Here is a 20,494-nt window from a genome sequence, read left to right on the forward strand (position 1 = left end):
ATCCCATATGCTCTGTTATTTTTCTCCCACTGTACTATAGGTGTGTGTCTCTGTATTTTGTGGATGCATGTGAGTGTACATGTGCATGTGGTTGTATGTTGTGTATGACTCATTTTCATTCCTCTCACCAGCTTGATTCCCTCCTTCGTCATTCCTGTTCTCCCCAATCCAGATGAGGAATGCATCTGCTGCCTCTCTGATCTCTGTTACAGATTTTACACAGATGTGCTTGTGTGTGAACGTCCTTTTCCATGTAGTTAAAGGGGACATATCAAGGAAAGCAGGATTTTTCTTGCTCTTTTGAGCAAAGTGTTCTATGTATGCTATTAAACTTTCAGAAATACCGGCCAAGTCCACTTAGAGGGTTTATTGAAACTAAGTTGAGCACAGTAGAATTTGATTGCTTCAGAGCCCCAAAAGGGACATTCGTTTGCAAAAGTTTTGTGTTCCTCCAAGATACTTGGCATTCGCTTTCAAAAAACACACAAAAGTTGTGCGAGCGAATGTGAAGTTTCTTTGGGAAATGTAAAAGTTTTGCAAGTCAACACAAAAGCATTATGAAACATAATTTTTACTCCCAGCTCATCCCCCCCAATCACCATGTCTTTTAAGGGCTTTGTAAATTGCCCATGTTGACATCATAAATGTATATGTCAGCAATGTTTGGAGAGCCTTTTAAATGCAAAGAGGTTATCCAGTCTTAACAGAGATCACTTACACATTAACATTTATGACTTAAATTTGCAGTAGCAAAAACAGCCTGTTTAATTATTGGGGTCAGAGAGAGGGTGGGAACACAAAATGATGTCTGTCTTGCTGCCAAAAGCTTTCACTAACATTATAATTGGACTTCAGGCACACACAAAATGAAGAAACTGTAGAAGGATATTTTAACCGTCTCCATTATAAGAGCACAAAATCCCAGTGTTTACTGAATAAGGATGCGCAAAAGTACATATTTTCAAAACCATCTTGCCAGAATGACTAATTGACAAATCCTCCTTAAGGGAGCCTTGTGTAATTTTCGGGTTTTAGGTTCACCGTTTCTAAGGGTGGAGCTTTAATGTGTTCAAAAACAGCTATTTGGCGTTAAAAAATGTTGAGTTTAAAAATGCAAAACTTGTGGCATTAGACTCTGTAATAGCTGTGAGCTATTATTTCCATTGTGTTTACATTTACGTGCTCTTCACATGCTGGTGTCTTTGACTTCCTCTGTCGTGTTTCGTCATGTCAACAGTCTGAGCCTGTTTGCACCTGTCTGCATGCTTTGAAGTGTTTTCTGAAGTTTTTACAAGTTTGAAATGAGAGAGAGAGAGAGAGAGAGAGAGAGAGAGAGAGAGATGTGCGTGTGTGTTTGCTCTGTTTCTGTTTGCTTTAAGTTGAATGTCTCTCATTGGCACTCACATGAGTTAGCTTTAGTGTAACCAGCTATCCCTCATAAGCGGCAGGTGAGTGGCTTGACAGAAGAACAGGGTTCCAGAGTCCAGGTTATGTAAGAATGACTCTTCCTGGAGTGACATGGCACACCTGTGGGAAGGGCCTTATGTAACAGTGGAGATTAACTGTACATGTGTGAATAAGAGAGAGAGAGAGAGAGAGAGAGGATGCAAATTTCGATCAAGCTGCAGAGAGATAGGAGATTTCATTAAAATGACTTTCTCTTGAAGAATTGGCTTACTGTTACATTACTTTTCAGCTGCATAAAAGTCAAATGTTGTTGTTTTTTAATATTTGTGCAACAATTTACACACCACCAAAGTTTGGGTTTGGTAAGATTTTGTAATGTTTTTGAAAGACGTCTCATAATACTCACCAAAGGTGCATTAATTTGAAATAGAAATCATTCTTAACGATTTAAACATTTTTACTTTCAATTTAATGTGTCCTTGCTAAATAAAAGTATTAATTTCTTTTAAAAAAAATCTACTGACCCCAAGCTCTTAAATGGTAGTGTTCACTAAGACAAACATATTAGCTGTGTTTTTATTGTTTACTTTCACATGTATACAAAGCAGTGCTCATGTAATTTCCACTCTAAACTTTATTCCACATGGGGACAAAGAATATTTTATCTGGGCATGTTTGCAGTTATATTAAGTTGTTTATGAATTTTATTATGTTTAATGATTAAAAGTAGCACCCTAAAGCTAAAGGGATCAAGATTACTGATCAACAGTGTCGTCACATTGTATTTGCCTTCTCTTTCTTTCTGTTTACTCTGTCAAGGTCAGTTAGCCCACTGGAAAATTGCACAGCCGTGCCTTTTTAATACATCATAATAAACTACGCAAGTTATTGTCATCTGATTAACACTTTCCCAGCCAGTTAGCTGCAATTTGAACCTTTAGTTTCACAAGCAAAAGTGGTTGAAAATAGCCAAAATGTCATACTGAAGCAGCAATCCTTTTGTATAATATGAATTTGATGTTAACTTTTTCCTCTTTTAATTTCTAAAGAATGTGCAAGTGCTTCTTGCCTTTGCATTAGCACATATGCTAATTCTTAGTTATTCTCAGTGACTGTTAATGTGATGCTATGCAGTTGCTAAGATGTTTTGTGTGGTTTCTAGAGCATTGCCATGCTTGGTCCAATTCAAAAAAGCCCACACACCAAGTCTGTATGATATTAGTCTTCATAGTTTGGGTCTCTACTTCAGTGTAAATTGTTAGTCTAGTTACTTAGAAATTTAAACATCTCCTCATTCGCACAATCGGAGAAATACATTGGTAGTTTGCATTTATAATCCTCAAAATGTCTCTTGAAAGCCTATAGAAAGAGGAAGACACAGAGGAACCGCAAGTGTGTGACATAAAGAGCATCCTCTGAAATAAAAGCTGTGAAACCAGACCCTTAACTTCAGATACTGATGACACTGATGATTTCACATCTTCATAACAAGAGCACACTAATCATTGTTTTGGCATTGAGATGTGAGTCCAGAGAGGACCCATCCTTGTTTATTAAACTCTAATGAGGTCTATGAGGGTTTACATTAATGAGCTTGCTATCATTTGATTACAATTATGACTAAGGAGGGTCACATAATTAGACGTCATGATATTATGGCAGTTATCAAACAAGAAATAGTCTGTTGTTAATAATTATACCACAGTCTCACATATGCCAGATATTACATATATCAGCCCTTTTATCAGCATCGATGTGTGTGTGTGTGTGTGTTTGGACAGTCCCGCTGGAGCATCCAAGGGTTCACTGCTTTCCTCAAGATCATCCCTCATGTGATTCAAACCTACCAGTTGTGATGTTTAACCACTCTTTCACACCATCACATTATGTTTTAATACAGAAATAGTGGATCTGTAGAGTAAGTTATTAAGTTATCCACAGCTAGCTGAGTTGGCTGGATAATTTCTTTCCTTCCCCCCCCCCAAATTTGTCAAAAGAAGTTGCAAAAAGAAATTGCTTCATAATGGAAAAGTACCTTGTCACCTAATTGTGAAAAGATGGAAGTTTTATCAGCTTTGCACACGTCACAGATGTAATTAGTTGTTACAGTAAATTTAAATGTTTTCATTGTGGCTCAAGTGACTTAGCAGGCATTTAATGCTTTCCAGGTTACTCATACAACAGATTATCTTTCCCATCTGAAGTGTGTTTAGTAACAACGACTTTGTAGTGGAGTGCAGGACTTTTAGATCTCTCTCTCTCTCTCTCTCTCTCTCTCTCTCTCTCTCTCTCTCTCTCTCTCTCTCTCTCTCTCTCTCTCTCTCTCTCTCTCTCTCTCTCTCTCTGTGTGCGGTTTTATGGATCCATGTAGAACCAGGGTTAACCTAAGCTCCAATCTGCATTTGTTCAGTCACAGGGTGTTCTGAGTCACGCTGAGTAAATATCATCTGAGAATATCTAGGACACCACTTTAACAGTCCATATCTGTCTGTTGGTTTGTGTATGTGAGAGGGAGTGAGTACTGTCATTTAATCATTCAACCTAGTAGCTGATTGTCATGTGTTTTGCCCTATGTAGAAGGACCCCATGCAGAGACACATTGTCTTTCATCCGTCTTCTGTTTGATGTTCACCGGGGTTATGCGCCTTTCAGAACTGAATTTGAGAATGCCTTTTAAATTCTAGCTCGGTTGCTGAATTTTGTTTGAAGCTGTGTTTGTTTATTTATTTAATATAATTTATATTATATATATAATATAATATATTATATAAATTATGTGTATATTTATTTATATGAATGAATTTATGTGCGTTAATATATGGGACAGCCATTAATGTCCTTTTGTTTAGTAGTAACTTTTGTTTCATATAGTTTTCAAAGCACATAGCAGTTTTAAAATCTGACTATGTTGTGTAATTTATGTTGTAGAACAAAACTTCAAAGTCTTTCCAGGTAATAATAACCACTGACGTTGTTACTCATACATTTTAAACTGGTTTTCTAAAAACCCATTAGGAATTCCTGAGAAAGCCTTCCAGATTGTCCTACAACTTAATGTCATGACTGAATACCGCTATAGTTTTGTCTTGTCATACTTTGCCACAGTGTTTTCGTGAACTGCCAATAGCATGTGTATGTGTGACAAATGTATGAGACAGAACTTGAAGGAACAGGATGTAAAATGTCTTGTAGAATATAACATTCAGTTAATATGTAAACTCTTTGTGATTTCATCACACCACATTACTGTATATTACAAAGCTCATTTTTGATCATTCATGCTTTTTCTGTGAGGTTTGTTCTTTCAATACTTAAGGATGAAAATGCAATATTCTGCTGTCCTCTGATCTTCAGACCGCCAGTAATGTCTTGATGTGATCTTTGCGTCATCCTCCAGCTGTGAGCTGACAGGTGCTCGAGTGTTTCAGAGGAACTTGTGAATGTCTGATGTTGCTCAGAGAACAGGAAGGAAACACTTTCTCACTCAACTGAACAAAGCCATGGGATGTTACTCAGACTCTGGAAGAACTCAGAGCTAGCGGCTGTAGCTCCAGACATGTGTGTCTGTCATGTGGAGTGAGTTTGGATTAAGTTCACTGTGTAATATGAGCTAGAAAGTCAGATTAGTTTGGGTTCACAATCTGCTTTGAAGTGGGACAGATTTTCGCTTTGATTACTAACTGTTTAGTCTGGGATGGAAGTCTCATTGTTATCAGACATATCTAGTCAAACGTGACCTGTAGCCCATCAGCAGTTGGTGTGTATGTGTGTGGTACAGGTGGAGGGCCGGCCCGTTCAGGGTCACACTCGGGTAATGGATGTGCAGTTATCCGCTCTCATTTTCCCTGGCACGCTGGCGGATATTAGGAACAGATGCCTTGGCAACAAGCCCAGGGTAAATAAAGGACTGGAGGAGGCCATCAAATCTGACTCCAGACACTGTACAATATGAAGGATAACTTAGTCAAAGAGCTTTATCTAGTGAGACAGACACAACAGTGCTTAGTTTTGTGATTACAGTCTCCATATTTGGGGCCAAATAATGTTCCTACAGAATTAAGTTGGAATAGCAGAACATTTTAAATCATGAAAAGAGCCCCACCACTACGGACAGACTTCCCAGGTCAATCTACAGGAGATCTACTATCTTCTCATATTTGCAGAGTTTAAAAATATATATATATATATAGATAGATGAGATTAAGTATATCTTTGTGGTGAGCAGGACGAGGTCGAGGTCCGTGAGAGAGCGGCACGAGGCCGGTGGCGTGATTACTGATGAGCGAAACCTGCGCAACGCACCGGTCTTGTATCTCTCACGGAGGAGCGGAAGCATAAAGGAGGAGCGACGACAGTGAAGAGCGACAGAGGACAAGCCTGAACTTGTGTTGTGTTTTGTTTTATTGTGACAGCAGTTGACCGTGAGGGGCTGCTGTCTTTTACTTTCGTTTTGTATTGGTTTTATTTTTATCATTAAATATGTTTGAATGTTCGCCGGTTCCCGCCTCCCATAACATCTGAACTGCGTTACACTGGTGCCGAAACCCGGGAAGAAGGAGGCGGGAACCGGCGAACATTCAAACATATTTAATGATAAAAATAAAACAAATACAAAACGAAAGTTTTTTGCGTGTCGCGCAGGTGTCGCTCATCAGTAATCACGCCACCGGCCTCGTGTCGCTCTCTCACGGCCCTCGGCCTCGTCCTGCTCACCACAATCTTCTAATGTTTACAGTTAGATATAGTTTATTTGGTAACACTTTACAATAAGGTCTCATTTGTTAATATTAGTTATAGTTAATGCATTAAGTAATATGAACTAACACTTAGCAACCTTTTTTTTTTTGCAGAATATATTAACCTTTGTGAATGTTACTTAATAAAAGTATTCATGTTTTGTTATTTCACAGTGCATTAACTAATGTTAGAAGTGGCTAAATTATATTTTGCAAAAGTATTTTTGAGACAAATCTAACTCATAAATAAAAAAGGCTCCATAACATCATGTGTAAAGCCTCAGTTGATGTTAAGTGGGTAAAAATCCGAAAAGATCATATCTTAAAATATTTTCAAAGTGTGGTTCCCAAACTGAAATCGTTGTATTAAAAAAAAAAAATACAATTATGGATCTGACTGCAATAGAAATGCAATGCAAATGCTCAGTAAAATATTCTGTGCGAATCTATGCATTTTGACAATGTAATTACACAATATTACTATGAATTATGATAATAATCATTTTCATTAAATTATATTAACAGACTGGATTTATTTTGCTTAGCCTAATTGTGTTTTGTAAAACTTGATGGGTTATAAATTAATAATTGTTAATAAATAAAGAGCAGCAACAACATAACATCTAACTTTAACTTTTCACTACGAAATTAACACAATTTTTATCGTACAATTTGAAAAGAACGTTTTACTGTGCAGCCTTTGGAGAGAGTTTCTGAAAGTGGTGGGGATGTAAGAGAGTGGTGCAATGCAAAAGAGCTGCAGGAATGGAGGATGATGAGAAGGAACATAACAGAAAGTGAAAAGAGAACACACTGACCCACTTTCATCAAAGAGGTCTGCAGAGATGAAAGGATGACAATGGTAAAGTTTCCTTTGGCATTTCATACTGTTCAGTCTCTTTTACAACCTCTACTGCTACAGTCTGGCTTCATTTATGACTTAAAGCTCAGCTGGGTTCAAATCTGATTCTTTAACGTTCTCGTTTCCTGTGCAAAGTCCTGTTATTTCACACAGATGGATGATTGTGGTGAAGAGTGATAAGTACTGGTGAATCGATTGCAGAAAACGTTTCATCATCTATGACCAGACTTTCACAATGATCTCTGACCCTGTGAACTTTCTGAAAACTCATCCAAACTGACTATGTTGTCCATTTGTTAATCATCATAGAGTTCATTGTGTTATTTGTTTTATCTGTGGTTTCCTCAGTAATATTCCACTGGCTGGCTTATAAAGACGGACTAAGATGTATAATGATGTTGATAACTCATTCTCTGTCTGTCTCTCTACAGGCAGGAGGTTCAGGAGAACTGTGTTCGCTGGCGAAAGAAGTTCTCCTTTGTGTGTAAGATGAGTGCCATTCCTGCCACGGGGGTCCTGGACCCCTGTATTTGCAGAGTGTCTGTGCGTAAGGTTAGTCTCACTCACACACACAGATCTCATCTTAGACCAGGAACACACTGTTCTTTAATGTGTGCGTCGTCAGTAGATCACGTGCAAAACTTTCCACTCCCATCAGCGCTTTTTTGGAATTGCGCTCTCACGCTAATTTGCCCAGTTTAGTAAATCTGGCCCTATGTATCTTAAATACAGTTACATAACATTTTCACACTTTTTGCACAATATTTTAAGATGCACAATAAAAAAATTGCATCTATCACATCACATGTGTGCCCTTCACTGACATTTTTGTCTTTTTTGTAACCAATTACACTAAGCTGGAAAATACTTTATTTGGGGCAAAATTGTTGGTTGTTGCACATTTGAGGGACACAAGTAATTTGTGTAAAATATAAATGTAATACTTTTTCTCACAGTATATATTGAATTAGTTTATTTATTTCTGTCTTTGGTTACATTATCATAGTTTTTAAATACAATTGCTATTTTTAGGCTATAATACACTTTTTTTTTGTGATTTATGATTTTTTTATTTTCAATCAATAAACAACACATATCAACAGAGAGAGCATTCGGATGAGAAAAGAAATAAAATGAAAATAAAGTAAAATAAAAAACACACACAGAACACAATACACTTAACAAACACTGGCAGTAAACTCATATTGACTAGAATATTCAAAGAAGCTCTTTAAAGTCCCACTCCGATAATATTTTGAGCTATTTTTAAACATTCTCAGTGGTCTTTAAATGATGATTATGCCGTTTTTAGCCAAAATCACAAAACCTGTGCCGTTTTCTGGGACTTCGCTTCAGCAGAGCGGCAGTAGCTCATTAGCAATTCGCCTCTGCGTTGTGGGCGGAGCCGTTGGCTGAAGCGAGATACATAGGCAGCAACAGCCTCTTTCTGTCTTTCTTTCTTTCTGTCAACACAGAAAACATTTCATCGCTGGATAGTTTTTTTTGTTTAATTAAAGTGTTGTTTTATGTCAGCTGAATGTCCGGAACGCTTTTCAGAGAAGATAAGGCAACTTATTTAGCACAATTCACACCCAGCGGCAATTCAGAAAAAGAAAAAAAAAAATCTCAGAATGCTCCACATGAAACTTTGGTCTTCCTACCTTTTACCGCCGTGTCGATTTATTTTGATTAATATGTGCGAGGGAGAGAGAGCAAGACAGCGCTTAGTTTGGAGACGGTGAGGTCTTGTTTACATTTTCGCCTGGCTCCGAAGACAGAGAGTGCGCGCGCGCGCGCGTCCGGGTCTCTCTCTCTGCTCGTTCTTTCATTTAAACAAGCGCAGCAGTTCATCTACATTACTCACCGATCAAATAAGACTTTGGCGGGACAAAAATTCACTTTGGCGGGCGCTAAAACAAGTTCAATGCAGGAAAATTCATGCGTGAATTTAACTGAGTAGTACATGACCATGCACTCGCACAAATGCGACCACATAAAATTTTAACTCGCACATTCTCAAAAAATGGTCGCAGTCTGGAACCCTGGAACGTAATCCATTCATCTCTCACAGCAACATGTTTTGGTAAAGCATGAAAGCTAATAGAGTTCGGGATCGTTGCGTCACGCCGCAATGCATTGTGGGAATCACAGTACGGAAGTAGATGTACTGTATAGTAGGCAGTAGGTAACGTTGATCATTTGGTCATTAATTTAGGTTCTTTTTTGGAAAATGGTTCAGTATTGCTGTATTGTGAATTGCTGTAATCGGTCTCATGATCGACAGGGCAAACGCCTCATAAATCATATTAGTTTTCCCTATTTTCGTCGGATGGCTTGGGTCGCCGCTGGTCGTCATTTTTACAGTCTATGATCGTCAATATACTACCGGACGAAAACAGTGGATTGCACGTATGATAAATTACTCCTGAAGTGTAACAAACCCGCATAGACAAGCTTCGTAGCTCACAGAATCTGACAAGTGTGCTGTGTGTGTGTCACCACTGATGCTTGGTTAACGGTGCGAACGATTGTTTTCTCCGCGTTTACTTTGTAGATCTGCAGATCTTGCACTCATTCATTTGTGAAATGCAAGTGAGCCTCCAGTGACAAGTTTTTAAATTGATCGGAGCAGAGACTTCAAACAGAAAGCACAAAGCCTTTCTTTAAAGTGAATTTCGTTTTGCATTAATTTGTATTTTAATAAATATATCTATATAGAAATGTCTACTTTTAAACAAACAATTCAAAACGAAAGAAAACAGACAGCTCTCTGCTTATGTACGTTAATCCGTATGCAATGTGCATTTCTCTCTGGCGCGTTCACTACAGCGAAGATCGCCAGTCGTCAACCTCATCTTTGTAGCCGACTGTGACAAAAAAACAACAACAAAAAAAAACACTTGTTTATTAATAAACGATTAAAATGTGTGTGTGTGAATGTTTTTGCCAAGGGCACATGAAATTGTTAATCCGGCCCTGGATAGGAGAAAATATCAGGGAAACTGAGGCTTGGTAAACTTTCATATTACTCCAGGCTTTGTTCATACATAGATTCCGCCTATAATCAATTTTTTTTTTTTTAAGTAGCGTTGTTTGGCTTCATTATGAAGTTTGTCCGTATATGGTAGAGCCAACTTTTTTTTGTCACGGTCCATAACTCTTTCTGGATCCCGGCCGGCTACGCTAATATCTTATAAACAGGCTTTTGCGGTGCCTCTAAAATGGCCGCCGTTACCCACAATGCACCATTCCATAACATCTACGCCCGAGCTCTATACCAATATCTCTCCTCTTAGCATTGCAACCCGCTACCGCACATAGGTATTGATCCGCCATCGTCTTCTCTACTCCTCAGAACCTGAGCGGGCGGGGCGGAGGGGAGTATGAGCTTGTGGCCCCGCCCAGTGGAGTTACTACGTCACAACTCCAGTCTATTTTAGCCGGCATTTTAGCGTCTGCTACTGATTCACAGCCATTTGAATGCAGAAATACTCAGAAAAACAACTTTGAATTTATTTTTCTCAAGATATGTCCTCTAACATCAGAAAAATACCACAAGAACATGTTAACACCTAGAAAAACATGATTTTCATCGGAGTGGGTCTTTAAGGGCAGAGGCTATATATTCATCCAGGTGTTTACAGTGGTTGTCTTTGCCTTATTGATCTTTGCAGTTGTACACTCAAGGCAAACTATGTAATGAAATGAGACTATCCAAAATTGCTTCAGGTTTATATCTGGGGTTATTTTTATAATACACTTACATATTTTAAGTTAGAACTGTCTATAGGACGAGGGTAAAACAATACAACTTGTACATAAAAGGCAAAAATTTGAAGCAAAAATTTAAGATGAATGATTGGATAAAATGTCAAAAACAATCCCCCCCCGGGACATAAAAGTACCCATGGGTGAAGAAACACTCTTATCCTGTTTAACAATCAGATTGTGGAGCTATTCAGTGAGTTCTGATGTTTGGTTTACTCCATACTGCTGTCTCATGGCTCTTATTACCCTTCATTCCCTTTGCCTCATAGCGTCACCACCAAAGGCTAACATATTATTACATAACAAATAATCTCTTACGCGCTTTCTCTTTTTTTTTTTTTTTACTTCCAGGAACTTAAAGGTGGAAAGACTTTTTCAAAGGTAAGAGCTTTCTCCTCATCCCTTTCTCTCTTTTTTTTCTTTCTCTCCTTATGAGTGTTTCTTCCTTACATTCTGGCTCTAAGGGAGCATCACAGATTTCTTTCTCACGCTCTGTTCTTTTTTTCTCAGGGTTTTATGTTTATAAACACAAAGCTCTTGTGAGTCACATGCATATACACACAAGTATGCATACTGTACTCAGAGGCACTCAGGACACCAGGAAATACTGCATAAGCAAATATAAATGGTGTAATGCAGTGGGAGGTTAGTTTTAGGGATTCTGTGATCTGGTCTGGACCTGTCATAGACATGTGTTTCCACACCTTGAGAATCTCTAAATCACACAGTTATCAGGCATTGCTTGTACCACCCTACATTAATTGTACAATAAATTCAAGCAATTAATGATTATAGACTATAGATAAAAGGCTGAACACACACTTTTAGTAATTACAGAAAAGTCTGACACAGGCAGGCCATTTCTCTTGTGTCAACAAACAAAGGATGTGAGACGTTCCCTAAACAAAAGCCCTTAGTGTGATTTTATATATATATATATATATATATATATATATATATATTCAAAAGTTATTTATTCATTTATTTAATGTACATTACTGATCAAAAGACATTTATAATGTTACTAAATATTGATAATAAAGTAATGCTTCTTGAGCACCAAATCAGCATATTAGAATAATTTCTGAAGGATCATGTGACTGGAGTAATTATAACATATATATAAAACATGGAGCACTTTGAAGAACTGTTACACTCAGCAATGCTGCTGGTTGTTTGGGCATGTGACATTGTGATTGCTGGTTAAGGTCATCATGGCCAAATTACTGCAGAGAAAGACATGTTTGGCACATTTGTGTTTGTAATGAGTTACTGGAGGATGTTTTGTTTGGGAGTGTGCATCGGTGTCCTCTTCTCTTCATTTACTGATCGCTTACATCCTGAACAGGAGCAGTTTGTCAAAACTGTATGCTGATGCAGCAAAAGTTGGGAATGAGGGAGGTCAAATCTATGGACTGTAACCAGGAATGAGGGAGAAACACAGGAAGGAGGGGGTTGGATATGACCTTTAGAATGAAATAAAGAGAATCTTTGCTATGACAGATATTTAAATGCTACAGTACATTGACATGAGTTGAAATGAGTTAACATGTAATGAGAGTACATCAAAGCAAAGAATGCAAAAAAAGAAAAAAGAAAAAGATATTCCAAGGCACTCGAATAGCGTTGAAAAAAGTTTAAAAGCCTTTATTTCATCATGGCTTTATCATTTAAAAACTGGTGACAAGTACACACCTACGTGTTGCGGCTTACAAGCCTTCGTCAGGGTGTCTGTTTGAAATGAGTTAACATGAATTTGATCAATCACTTAGTAATTGTCAGTCTCAGAAACAGCACAGAAAACCAGCATTGTCTGGAGTAAACCACATAAACCTTTTAAGGACAGCAGTCATTTCTAGAAAGGAGAAGTGTGCCAGTCAGAGGAAATGTTTTGTACTAAAGGTAGCAGTGGAACAGCAAATATAGATAAGGAACGGCACACATGCATGCACAGATCTGTGAGAAGATGGAAAATACACTTATGTCTCAGTCTCTCCTGCCTTTTGCAGTTTGCAGTCATTTAGCTTATTAATAACTGTTACATAATAGCAAGAACAATAGTCTGACTCTGACCCTCACTTTTTGACAGGGATAGTTCACCAAAATCTTTTAATTCTGTCATTTAATTCAGAGTCAGCGTTTAACATATAGGTTCATATATAATGATATTCTTTTATTAAAGGAACCGAAAATATGTATTAAAATAGATAGAAAATAGTTTCATTGCCAGTAAAAAAAATATTTAAAAACAATATTTACAGTGGGTAAATTTTCTTCTCACTCACTGTTGGAGGTGTGATAATAAAACATATTCTGTGTGTGTCCTTGCATTAGTCCCTTTATCCCTTTCTGTAATATCACACATCAATGATTTTTAAAGGCCAGCTGGTCACGTGCACCAGTGCTGACTGTGTAGGGTATTCATCCAATAAAGGAAATGGAAAGAATTATATATCATTAACCAAGGTTAATAGAATTTTTCGAAGAACATTTTGTTTAGAACGAAGAGTGAGAGAGGGAGATTGCCGAGTAGTGTATGAAGAAAGTAACAAACATGCTTGTTGGAGAACCTTTATTGAGTCCGAATCAGAGAGGGATTTCATGCATGACTGACTCTGCCAACTTCACATGCCTGTAAGTTATATAAGAGCACTCTTAAGAGTTAACCCTTTCCTTTCTTTCTTCCCTAAACTAGCCTTCATGCTTCTACAGCTTAACAGACTTTTTTTTTTTTTTTACTCTGAATAAAATGTACCCTTAATAAACAATTCTAGAAGATGAAAAAAGGATAAATGGGAAAAGCAATGAAGCCCTAGATTTATGTCCTGACTCATTCCTGGTGTCTTGTTCATAAAGCTAATGGTATAACTATGGGGAAATACTGCAGAACTCGCTTGAAGACCTGTTTGGGAGCATTTAGAGCTTGTTTTTTTTGTATGGCTGATGTACTGGTGATAAAATCTTTATTTTGTCTCTCCAGCTGGGCTTTGCTGACCTCAACTTGGCGGAGTTTGCTGGTTCAGGCTCCACGGTTCGCTGCTGTATACTGGAGGGCTACGACACCAAGAACACTCGGCAGGACAACTCTATACTCAAGGTGAGTGTGTCCCTGTTTGTGTACATGCTTGTGCGTATAGGTGTGGGTGCTGGTCGTCTCTTATCTCATTTCAGGTGTGAGACTAGACATGTCCCTTTTGATGGGCCAGCAACACTCAGTCCAAAAGCACTACCTTTTTCATCTTGAAACACCAGGAACCTCTTTCTCTGCGTTATTCTTAGCAACTTCAGTGTTTATTTTAAAAGGAGGCAGAAGCACTGTCTTCACCACAAACAGTGTCATCTAGAGACACTGCACTGTGTGGGCGATGTGACTGCTCAAACCCTCTCATGAGTCCCTGTAATGACAGACTGACTGACTCACTGTCTCTTAGAAATGTCAGGAGGAAAAATGTGATGGAACAATTAATCATAGATATTTTTGTAATTTTGACTCATGTTAATCTATGTTTTATGTGTAGGTTCCCTCAAGCAGTCTGTTTTACTATCAAAATCTTTTTATGTTATGATTTTATATGTAACTCTATTATATTTTCATATCTCTTCCCAGGTTACCATTGGCATGACTCTTCTCTCTGGAGATCCCTGCTTCAAAACGTGAGTGTGCTGTATAGTGTACAGTAACTTTGTGTTTCTGAATACTGCATCTGTCTAGTTCAGTAGTTTTCTCCCAGAGGCCAGTGGCCCTCAGAAAACTTCTCAAGCCTCAAGATGGCTAACAGTGATTTCAAATAAGGGAAAACAAGATTTAAAATACACTAAAACAATTACAAAACAAGATACTTCTTAATTTAATTCGCTGCCTTCGACCACTGTTTTTTCTTAGAAGAATCAGGGTCTTGGAACACCTGGATGGATTTTAAAAGTGTGATTTCTATACCTGGAAAAGTCATGTAAATGCTGTGTCATTTTTATTAAGAATGTACTTTTTTCTAGTTACGTCAAGCTCTAAAATATTTTATTAGGTAGAAATTGTGAGTAAAAAATATTTATACAAATCCTTATCATTAATCCTTATCCATTAAATCACTAAAAATGTCATATAAATTATTTGGTTAGAAGTGTGATTCCTGAAGAACATTCAGCTCTTGAAAGTTTTGGAGTTCTGTAAAGTTGAGAACCACTGGTCTAGTTAAAAGTACATTTTCTTGATCCATGGTCAGTATAGCACCCCTCCTGTATTTTAGGCCATAGAGAGAGAACACATGCGCCTATTGCTCACTGGTGACATCTAAATTAGTCTTTCTCCTCTTCCTCAGGCCTGTGAGCACAGCTAAGACCATTGCCATGGCTGGACAGGACCCCTCTCTGCAGCTGGACCGCAAGGGAGAGGGCACCGCCGACCACTCTTCTGCACCCCTCGGCGGCGGCACTCGCCGATCAGTCAAAACCAGACCCTCTGTGAACCACTCGGGTATGACCACATCTCTTCTGAAATTGTGGAGAATGTTAACAAGCTGATAAAAGCTCTCCATTTGTAATTGTATTTTGTAAGGACTATCTTGAAAATGGTATACTGTTGGTGCTCTATAAATTAATGGGGTCAACCGGAAGCTGTTTTGTTCTCAGGAGGCCTTCACCAGGGATTGGAGGAGAACCTGTCCAGTCCAGATGAAGTGTTCCACACGGGACACTCTCGCAACTCCAGCTTTGCCAGCCAACATAGCAAAATCTCAGGTGGGACTCAGGGCACGAACAAAAGAACATCAGGTACAGATTATAGCTGATTACAGAATAAAAAAAACTTCAATCTAAACTTCTATAATTTACATTTAATCATTTAGACGTATAATTGAATACAATTTTGAGCATTTTATAATACAGGACACAAGAGCAGTAATACAGAGATTTTTGTGTTCTAAAAACAAATTTATTTTTTAATTTAATTTCGAGAGAAATTTTCACTTTTTTTGTTTAGTTTTGGTTTAGTTTTAGTTCACTTTTTTAGTTTAGTTTTTTAGTGAGTGTCCTTTTTTAGTTTTAGATGCATACACTACCGTTCAGAAGTTTGGGGTCTGTTAGATTTTTAAATGTTTTTGAAAGAAACCTCTTATGCTCCCCAAGGCTGCAAAAACACAGTAAAAACAGTATATATTGTGAAAAATGAATACAATTTAAAATAACTTTTTTAATATACAATAATAGTCATTTATTTCTGTAATGTCAAAGCTGAATTTTCAGCATCGTTACTCCAGTCTTCAGTGTCACATGATTCTTCAGAAATCCTTCTAATATGTCGATTTGGTGTTTAAGAAACATGTTTATTTTGATCAATATTGAAAACAGTTGCTGCTTTTATTTGTGGAAACAGTGATACATTTTTTTCTAAAGATTCTCTGATAAATTGAAAAAAATCAAAAGATCAGTGTTTATTTGAAATAGAAATCTTTTTAACATTGTCTTTATTGTCACTTTTGATCAATTTATGCACCCTTGTTGAATTTCGGAAGTGTACTTATTGATCAAAACTTGAGAGATTGATGCATGAAAGTGAGAATGAAATTCTTCTTTTCAGTGCATTCATTTGAACGTAACGTTGGAGAGTTTTACTTTTCATTTGTACAATACTGCTATAGTCAAGAGAACTGCCAAGTCACTGATGCACTGATTTGTGGGATGTGTTTGTCCTTCACTCAGGCTACAGCACAGAGCACTCTCACTCCTCCAGCCTGACAGATCTGTCCCAGCACCGGCGGAACACCTCCACCAGCAGCAGCAACACATCAGGAGGCACGTCTACAACTATCGAGAGCCCCATAGAGCCGGAGAAAGAGGTGGTCAAGCCAGAGAGGCCCCCACGTCCCCCTCGCCCTGCTCTGCCCCCAAACAGACCCTCAAGGTGGGCGGAGTCACTCAAAGTTATTTTATTGTCTAGCAAAAAGGGGATATAGCTTAAACACAATGTAGAACGTGACTGAGTATATTCGAAAGAAAATAAGTATCTATGTATCTACACAGGAGAAAGAAGGACTCTGTGGAGAGCCATCCCACATGGGTGGACGACACACGAATCGATGCAGATGATATTGTGGAGAAGATTGTGCAGAGTCAGAACTTTGCGGATGTCAGCAACAATGAAGGTGTGTTGAGAAGCAATTTGGTAGTATTAAACGTTTAGCACCATTAACTCCTCTTTAGCCCATTTATTTACGTTCAACACTGATACAATACTGATACTACAATACTACTCACTTATGAAGCCTTCACAACTCTGAAGCTCATCATTCTGTCACTCTTTCTCTCACAGACAGCAACTTAACACTGTTTATCAGTAGGGATGGTACCACAGCATTAAGCGGCATCCAGCTTGTCAACAGGTAAATTGGTACTCTTTTATATGCCTTTTTAACTTAGTGTTATAAATGTAGAAAAGTCTAGTAAGAATTGAATTATTAATTTATTGCTTATACTACCATTCAAACATTTGGGCTCTGTAAGATTTTTTTTAATGTTTTTGAAAGAAGTCCCTTATGCTCACCAAGGCTGCATTCATTTGTTCAAAAATACAGTAACAATAGTAATATTGTTAACTATTATTACAATTTAAAATAACTGGTTTCAGCAACATATTTGTACTCAGTCAGTTATGCTTCAGTATCATGTGTGATATGGTTCTTTTATTCTTTGGCAGGGTGTCTGCGGGTGTTTTTGAACCGGTGGTGATTGAGAGCCATTAGAACTCTGTGGACACGGCGGTCACTCTTTCACAAAGCCACATGTTTTTTAAATGATGGAGAGAGCAAGACAGGGACTGTATGTCAGAGTAGGCAACTAACTTTATAACTTGCTCATCTTGTGGGTCTGACATATTACAACCGTAACACCTTAATCGTGCATTACAAATGCTGATGAAAATGGTGGTGGGTACGTTTAAATAAATAAATAATTAATAAGCGTAAATATTTACAGCGGATTCTGAGAACACAAACTACTTGAAATGCCTTAAGAAGTGTGGCACGATGGGAACTTCAGTCTAACACTGTGAAATATGAGGGCAGTCCAAAGGATTTAGACGGAAATTCAGTTCAATGTTATATCAAAATTTTAGATTTTCAGATATTATTTCATGTTTTAAAGAGGGGTCATTTAATCTCTTTTATTTCTTTGTGATTCATTTCTTGCCCCTGTTACACACCACTAAAATCTGCCCTCACATACATTGTTATAATTCAGTAACCAGTCGATTGGCCTGTGGTAAACATTGCCTGAAATCATGTATGGCTGGCCATACAAGTATGTCTGAGGCAGAGAAAACCATTCTCCCCATATAACCATTTCAGTATCTCAACACTTGTGCTTGTTTGTCAGAGGTGGGCAAGGGTTTGCTTACATATGTTCCAGCTGGACTGGTGTACATGAAATACAGAAATATACTGTACTGCCCCCCTCTCTTTCACTTTCACTTTCTCTTTCTCTTTCAGTTAAATTCCCAATTTCTAACTCAGTCTGTCAGTATTTCTCTTTCACTATTTGAATTTTTCCCTTTGCTGCTGGTTTCAGCTCCAAATATTTGTGTGACTCGGTACACACAACACAACAGTACAGCCAAGCCATTTGTGGCATTCTCTCACTAGGGTTCTTGTCAGTATCAAAATGTTCGAATGACTTGTATCCTAGTGAGATCGTGTATTCAGAAGCAAGAGCAAATGATTGTTGTAAGACGCAGCTGAATAATTGCATTGTTTTTAGAACTAGATCAGAGACAGTGACTCATAGTCACACGTCTGTCCTTGGCAACTGTGTTTCTGACCAGCACCTGGTGTGCCCTAGGAAACAGTGTACAATAGGCATGACAGTGAAACAGAACGGAAAGCCCAGTTTTCTGTTTCTCTGTCATGCACTGCTTGTTTGTCATCTAATTCATGATCTTAATGATGGACATGAATCTTTCTCAGTTGATCTGAGAGCATTTACCACATTAAAAACTGACATTGTGAGTTTTTTTAATACTCATATCGCACACTTTTTTTTTTTTTTCAGTTGAGAGAAAAGTGCAATGTGGGCCCGTTGTTTTGTGAAAGCCCATTTTTGAGTTCGTTCAGGGAATTGGCCCTTAAATATTTCACCTGTCCAGTGGCTTAAAATACTACATGCTTAAACAGAATCGCTGTTCACATTTAAAGTTTTAAATTTATATGAATTAACTTTGTTTATTATTGTTATTATTCATGCCGTTTTAACGTAACAAATGAGTCTGTGGCATGTTCCAGCTGCTTCTCTGCAGGATTAGTACTCCTGGAAATTTAAAGTAACACTAACTTTGAAAGGGCAAAATATACGGTAGTTATGCGGCCTGATAAAGCCTAATGTTCTGGATGTTTCTAATTAGCTAGTATAAAGGGATTCTCTAAAGACACTGAAAAACGTATCTAAATGTTTTTGTTGTTTACTCTTTGTACCGGTTGTCTACTTTATTAGCTATTAAGAACAATAACTCTATTCTGTCATATCTGTTTTTTCGAACCAGCTGGCTGGTTCATTTTTTTTTTTTTTTTTTTTGTGGGGGATTTGCTCCCCTCAACCTTGATTCAAAATATTGTCTAACATTTGTGATGGCATGAAATAATGACCATCTGTGATTATTGTTTGTTCTTTCTTCTCTCTCTTTCTCTAACAAAGACTTTTATAATGTTGATGTTTTTAGTCATAATTGACTAATCTGTGGTCTTTCTAGTGTGTGTGTGTGTGTGTGTGTGTGTGTGTGTGTGTGTGTGTGTGTGTGTGTGTGTGTGTGTGTGTGTGTGTGTGTGTGTGTGTGTGTGTGTGTGTGTGTGTGTGTGTGTGTGTGTGTGTGTGTGTGTGTGTGTGTGTGTGTGTGTGTGTGTGTGTGTGTGTGTGTGTGTAATTTACTTGATCTATTTAAGATGCTGTTGCAGGGAGCTGACTGGGGGTCTATATGCTAAAGTTCATGTTGGATGCAAGACAGATGTAATTTATTATACATTTTACATTTCAGTAATCTGGATCCCTTGTTTTCTTTAAAAATGTTGTTCACTTGACACGTGTTCATTCATGTAAATCATTTTATTGTATTTTATCAGTTTAAAGAAAAGAATTAAAAAGACCAAATGGAACCCAGCAAAATATATGCATGTTTGAACTACACTGAGTGGCACAGGCTCCAGGATACTGAAAACCTTAGAGTGTGTGTATATATATATATATATATATCTATATATACACTACAGCAGCACTTAAATACTGAGGACTAACTAATGTCACTCACACATTCTCCAGAATGTTGATCTGCATTTCTCCTTTACTATCGTAAAGGATTTAAGCTATGCACTTACAGAAAGCTTTTCATGATAACATCCATTTTAATAACAACATTATAGTCTGGAGATTTCTTTAAAAATATATAACATATAAATTAATTTACCACTAAAGTACTATGGAAATAAATTTATTTTTCTGATTGTGACAAATATTTATATTTTAAGATCACACATATGCAATGTGGTGTTTCTCCAAAGTTGTCTTGGTCTTATGTTTGGTTTCATGCATGGAGAGGATACTTTCTAACGATGGACCGGAACTATATTTCTACACTTAAATGTGAATGTTTCTTTCTCTAATGTAACTGTCTGATGAGGTTGTCTATGTGTATTATTTTGGGGAAATAAAGATAATGTTGGATATCATAATACACAATCTTTGTTTG

At 37.6% G+C, this 20,494-nt stretch overlaps 1 protein-coding gene across 2 annotated transcripts in view; it reads left to right on the top strand.

Annotated features, from left to right (window-relative positions):
* eeig1b (estrogen-induced osteoclastogenesis regulator 1b) overlaps nucleotides 1-20,484 on the top strand; it is a 42,825-nt gene extending 22,341 nt beyond the window's left edge. The window contains exons 4-13 of one of the 2 annotated variants that reach the window (XM_082170674.1): nucleotides 7,437-7,557; nucleotides 11,125-11,154; nucleotides 13,754-13,870; nucleotides 14,381-14,427; nucleotides 15,090-15,244; nucleotides 15,400-15,540; nucleotides 16,468-16,669; nucleotides 16,789-16,910; nucleotides 17,078-17,147; nucleotides 17,462-20,484. In XM_082170674.1, coding sequence (XP_082026800.1) covers nucleotides 7,437-7,557; nucleotides 11,125-11,154; nucleotides 13,754-13,870; nucleotides 14,381-14,427; nucleotides 15,090-15,244; nucleotides 15,400-15,540; nucleotides 16,468-16,669; nucleotides 16,789-16,910; nucleotides 17,078-17,147; nucleotides 17,462-17,507 — 1,051 coding nt within the window. In that variant the 3' untranslated portion in view covers nucleotides 17,508-20,484. The remainder of the gene's footprint in view (nucleotides 1-7,436; nucleotides 7,558-11,124; nucleotides 11,155-13,753; nucleotides 13,871-14,380; nucleotides 14,428-15,089; nucleotides 15,245-15,399; nucleotides 15,541-16,467; nucleotides 16,670-16,788; nucleotides 16,911-17,077; nucleotides 17,148-17,461) is intronic. The other variant, XM_082170675.1, reaches the window with a different exon arrangement.
* The last annotated feature ends 10 nt before the right edge of the window (nucleotides 20,485-20,494 follow it).

This window comes from Leuciscus leuciscus (genome assembly GCF_965113295.1).
Source record: "Leuciscus leuciscus genome assembly, chromosome: 5".
NCBI classification, from domain to species: domain Eukaryota; kingdom Metazoa; phylum Chordata; class Actinopteri; order Cypriniformes; family Leuciscidae; genus Leuciscus; species Leuciscus leuciscus.